The sequence below is a fragment of the Glycine max genome, chromosome 17 (assembly GCF_000004515.6).
Source record: "Glycine max cultivar Williams 82 chromosome 17, Glycine_max_v4.0, whole genome shotgun sequence".
In the NCBI taxonomy this organism is placed as follows: Eukaryota; Viridiplantae; Streptophyta; class Magnoliopsida; order Fabales; family Fabaceae; genus Glycine; species Glycine max.
This window is the reverse complement of record NC_038253.2, coordinates 11843228-11848061: the sequence shown is the minus strand read 5'-3', so window position 1 is coordinate 11848061 and position 4834 is coordinate 11843228. Positions and strand designations below refer to the sequence as shown.

Genomic DNA, 4834 nt, shown 5'->3' with positions numbered 1-4834 from the left:
TGTTCTTTGACGACGCGTTGGACCTTGCCTTTTCCTTCTCAATGTTTGATTTATTTATTTATTATTTTAATTGATTATAACGTTTTTTAACCGTCAGAAAATTTAAATTTGATTTTGAAACAAATACTAACGATTTTTGAGTTGCTACAAATCGTGTAATCAAATAATTAACGAACATGTCATCATTTAACTGACGACATGGATCTAAAACAAAAAATTTCAAATATCAAAGAACATATGCGAAGAAATTTTTTTTATCAAGGATGAAACATAAAATTCAGATATATATCAAGGATCAAAAATAAATTTTATGAAAAAAAAAATAAATTAGAGGACAAACTAGTAATTAAACCTAAATAATAAGCGTACCTCCATTGTTCTAGAGCACTCCGCTTTAGTGAATGTTTCGTTTCACATTTCATAATAGATACTAAGTTTATCGTTAATTTTAGATAATTTTTATGTTTGATTTCATGTGCTAAAAGATATCAAAATTGATTTTGGTTCAGAATTCATTCAGTTAAAACAAGTATCTTTTGTATTGATAAAAAAAACATATTGAATTTTATTTTAAAATTAATTCTAACCGAAATCAATTTTATTCGAAATCAACTTTTTTAACCTCTTCCAAACAAATACTTAATTAACTCGGATAAATAACTTACCTCGTTTTCTCAATTTATTATATTGTTAATGTTACAATTCATGAAAAAGAAAGAAATTAACAATCTTTCAATTTTGTTCTGTTTCTGGTTGATTTTTCTGTGTCAATATATGACACATAATCACGCATCGCTCAATATGCACCACCAGCTTAATCCTTCAAGGGTCGCTAGCTATCTAAGTGTTGTAAAAAACTAGCTTTGTCCCAATGTGGATTATGCTGAATTATATCCTGTTGGCACCCACTTGGATTATCAAGCTTTCATAACTCAAGCATTGGAAGGGAATAACAAGCTATAGTACACTCAGAAAAAACGATGAGTCCCATGACCATGATCACGACCACGATGTTTCTTTAGACATGTCAAAGTTCGATACCTGCTAAGGTTGCCTTGATTTCTGTGAAGATTCTCGTATATACGTGTTTACCCTCCATATTATATTAACATTTGGACAGTGATTCCCTGTGGCTACTAGTTAGAGTGTGTCTGGTTGGTGAGATTTGGCTTGTGTGTTGAGTTCTGACCACCGATTTTGATGGAGCTGAAATCGTTCTCTTCTTGTTCTGTGTCCACATCTGAGGTTGCCCATGTTGGAAGATCCTACTCCACTTTGATCTCCAGTTTCAGACACAAAGTTGGAGTTAGATTTTCTACCCACTTCCAGTGTCGCAGAGGTAACTGACAATTGCCCAAATACATCATTCTTTGAGGCATTTTTGTTGTATTTTTTTTCTACTTTTTGTTAGTTTGAGTTTTTTTTTTCTCACTTTAACCAGTGAGACAGAATACCTGAATTAATTTTGGCTCATGAGTTATAAGCCATGGTTGATTTCGTTTACACATTTCTAAAGTTGACATTTTTGCTAATAATCGATGCTCCCGTTTTGTTTTAATCTACAACCAAGAATGTGGGAAGAGTTGGTATCTGGTTTGGTTGAAAAAATTTAGAATTTTTTTGTTTTGGATTTTTGGGGGGTCCAATGAGAATCTGGGTTTAATAGTTAATACTCTCTAATGTTCAATTTCAGGGTTGTTTCTGACGACTTATTGTGCCTCGGATAACACTTATTTGACAGATAAAGCAGTCATTAGTTCAGTTGGTCAAGATAATTTTGCAGCAGAAACGAGTTCCCATCGAATTAATGGAACAAATGGCTCAATTTCAAGATTCTATTCCACAAATCTGAAATTACTTGATGCCTTTGATGATGAATATGGGGGAGTTGTTGTTCATCCAGATAGGTTACCATCCAACCCATATACCTTTGCATCTGTGTTGCGTTTGTCTCTTTCTCAGTGGAAAAAGATGGTAAATCCTTTGTCCATGTTCTCATCCTCTTTAACATGAACTATGCTTTCGTGGAAATTGGTCACCTCTTAATGATTCTGATGTTAATTCCTTTGAAAATAAATTTTATGACTTTATCCTTAAGGCAAACATAGCATATTTATGATCTTGTGGAGAATAAGGGCTTCTATGATATCTCATGTTTGAGAAATCAGAAGACATCATCAGTATTTTCCATTTGCTTTTATTTAGTGACTGCATTTGTTGTCTCTTGAAGGCATCATATAGCACAAAGTTATATATTAAGTTACCTGATCATTTACAGGGAAAGAAGGGAATTTGGCTTAAGTTGCCTTTAGACCAATCTGACCTTGTTCCAATTGCTGTGAAGGTAATTTAACTTCTCACAAGTCTACCGATGAAAAAAAATAAAGAAGAGATTTCAGTATGTGTCATGTTCATTATTAAGTTCACAAAATTAAATGAATCAACATGCGCAAAAAGACCAGTAAATTCATCCACTTATCTGTCTCTATTGAATTCAGCCTTTGTTTTAACTCATGGAAGAGTTGTTGACCCTATGAGTAACTCATTTTGGTCTCAGGAAGGCTTCCAATACCACCATGCAGAGCCAGGATATGTGATGTTAACATACTGGATTCCTGAAGGACCTAGCATGCTTCCAGCGAATGCATCACATCAAGTTGGAGTTGGGGGATTTGTCATCAATGACAACAATGAAGTATGATTGCTTCTAATATAATTAACATAAGAAACAAGCAAGCTCTTCACAATTAAATAAGAAAGCAGGATATTCTGCACTTTGGATTTGCAAAGAACATTTTTCAAGCTACTAAACATTTTGCATTTCTTTTTATGTGATATCAGGACAATTCTTATCTAATTCGAATCTTGCAAGCACTAACATTTGTATAATTTTCTGTTAAAAACTCGTAAAGGTGCTTGTAGTACAAGAGAGGCATTGTTCTCCAACAACTCTTGGTCTTTGGAAGATACCAACTGGATTCATTCTTGAGGTATTTAGTTTTGTAGCTTCACTTAATTTTCTTAAATGCTTTAGGAAAAACAAAAATATAAGACCAAATTAAAGATGGTGTTGAATTGTAGTCTCATTTATGTAATTATGTTGCAACTTGAATTATTTATCACTTGTGTGAATCATCTCAGGCTGAGGAGATATATACAGGAGCTGTAAGAGAAGTGAAGGAGGAAACTGGGGTAAGTTTGGTGTAGTTGGATATATTCCTCTGGTGTTAACTTATATTGAATGTATTCATGAGGTAAAACATAAGCTTCAATTGCGTAAGGGCTTTCTTCTGATGCTAGCTGCTTTTTGTTGCAGATCGATACAGAGTTCGTTGAAGTCATAGCATTCAGGTAACAATGCTGTTCATACTCAACCATGTGATCATGAAATTAAAAATTTTCTTCAATAAAATAAATCTGAAACAGTAACTATTGATTTTGTGCATATACTTGATCCATTTTGAATAATTTGTCACCATCTAATTATGATGTCTAAGGTAAAACTTAAAAGTAATTTGGATTACTGGAAGGGTTTCTCTTGTAATCAACTACTTAGTTACAGAATCTAGTGTGGTCACAGGATGCTACATAATTTAGCTTTTAATTCCATTACTGCAGCACTTTTGCTTGTATTTTTCTTCAATATCTGAAGAATTTTATCATCAATTCTAGGCATGCACATAATGTGGCCTTTGAGAAGTCAGATTTGTTCTTCATCTGTATGCTAAGACCCCTGTCATCTAAGATCATTGTTGATGATCTTGAAATTGCAGCAGCGAAGGTATGATATTCTTACTCATGAAGACAATTAAAGGAAACCTTTCTTGGAGGTGGTTAACTTATATCCTTGCAGCTCCTTTTGTTCTCCATTCACAAGGAATAGTCACCAAATAAAGCACAAGTTGGTTTTTCTATTTTCCTTTTCTTTGTTTTGTAATCATCACCAAACCCATATTTGGTGAGTATGAGAAATTATTAAATGATCCCATACCATCATAGTCTCAATCAATCTCCACGTGACACATAATCGAGTTTTATTAACTCTTTCATGCAAAGTGAAAAGCTCAACCATATGTCACATGGAGATTAACCAAGAACATGGCCATATTGTCATCTCATACCATGTAATAATTTCTCAGTGATTACAAAATATAGAGGATGGGGAAGTATGTATGACATAAGAAACCACAGGCTTATATCCCAAAAACCAAGTTGAAGATGGTCCATGTGACTTCAGTACTACTTGCATAAATTTCCCTTGATCATCGTGTAGTGATTAAGGTAGCATGACAGTTACTTTGTCAAACAAAAATTGAAGTGTGGTATCTTGTTACATGCAAAGTTTAATTTACTTATCTGGATTTCCAATAACTCTTATGTGATGTGATGCAGTGGATGCCCCTGGTTGACTTTGTAGAGCAACCACTCATCCAAGAAGACTCCATGTTCAAGAAAATCGTAGATATCTTCATTGCTCGTCTCGGGAAGCGATATTGTGGCTTGTCAACTCATCAAGTAGTTTCAAAGTTTGATGGCATGGTGTCTTCCTTATACTACAATGTCATTGACAATGCGGATAACAACTGTGTTGGAAAATGAAGACTCGAACACGCACAACTCTTCTTGGCTTCTCAAATGTCAGCAACAAGTTGAAAACTGGGCTAACCACTATACTGCAGATATCCAATCGGATATGTAAACATTCAAATGACAATTTATTCCTATAGTTATAATGTATATAAATATCTCTGATAACAATGTTCCTGTGGAACATGTTTGATCATCACAGTTGTTCCACATTTACTAATGATTCTTGCAAACAGAACATTAACTA

At 33.8% G+C, this 4834-nt stretch overlaps 1 protein-coding gene across 3 annotated transcripts; it reads left to right on the top strand.

Moving 5' to 3' along the window:
* The first annotated feature begins 745 nt into the window (after positions 1-745).
* LOC100815507 (nudix hydrolase superfamily protein) lies at positions 746-4834 on the top strand. 3 transcript variants are annotated; one of them, XM_006600164.4, is made up of 9 exons: positions 746-1339; positions 1742-1974; positions 2279-2344; positions 2558-2695; positions 2913-2990; positions 3142-3192; positions 3317-3351; positions 3673-3781; positions 4393-4834. In XM_006600164.4, exons 1-9 carry the CDS (start codon positions 1201-1203, stop codon positions 4597-4599), a joined length of 1056 nt encoding a protein of 351 aa, XP_006600227.1. In that variant the 5' UTR covers positions 746-1200; the 3' UTR covers positions 4600-4834. The 3 variants fall into 3 exon arrangements, with proteins under 3 accessions (XP_006600227.1, XP_014624817.1, NP_001241031.1); NM_001254102.3 differs by having other exon boundaries at positions 855-1339; positions 1694-1974; positions 4393-4825; XM_014769331.3 differs by lacking the exon at positions 2279-2344 and having other exon boundaries at positions 1694-1974.

Coding starts and splice junctions, on each gene's coding strand:
- LOC100815507 (NM_001254102.3), top strand. CDS start 1,201: ATGGAGCTGAAATCGTTCTCTTCTTGTTCTGTGTCCACATCTGAGGTT. Junction 2,345..2,557: donor TTGTTCCAATTGCTGTGAAG/GTAATTTAACTT, acceptor TTTTGGTCTCAG/GAAGGCTTCCAATACCACCA. Junction 2,696..2,912: donor TCATCAATGACAACAATGAA/GTATGATTGCTT, acceptor AAACTCGTAAAG/GTGCTTGTAGTACAAGAGAG.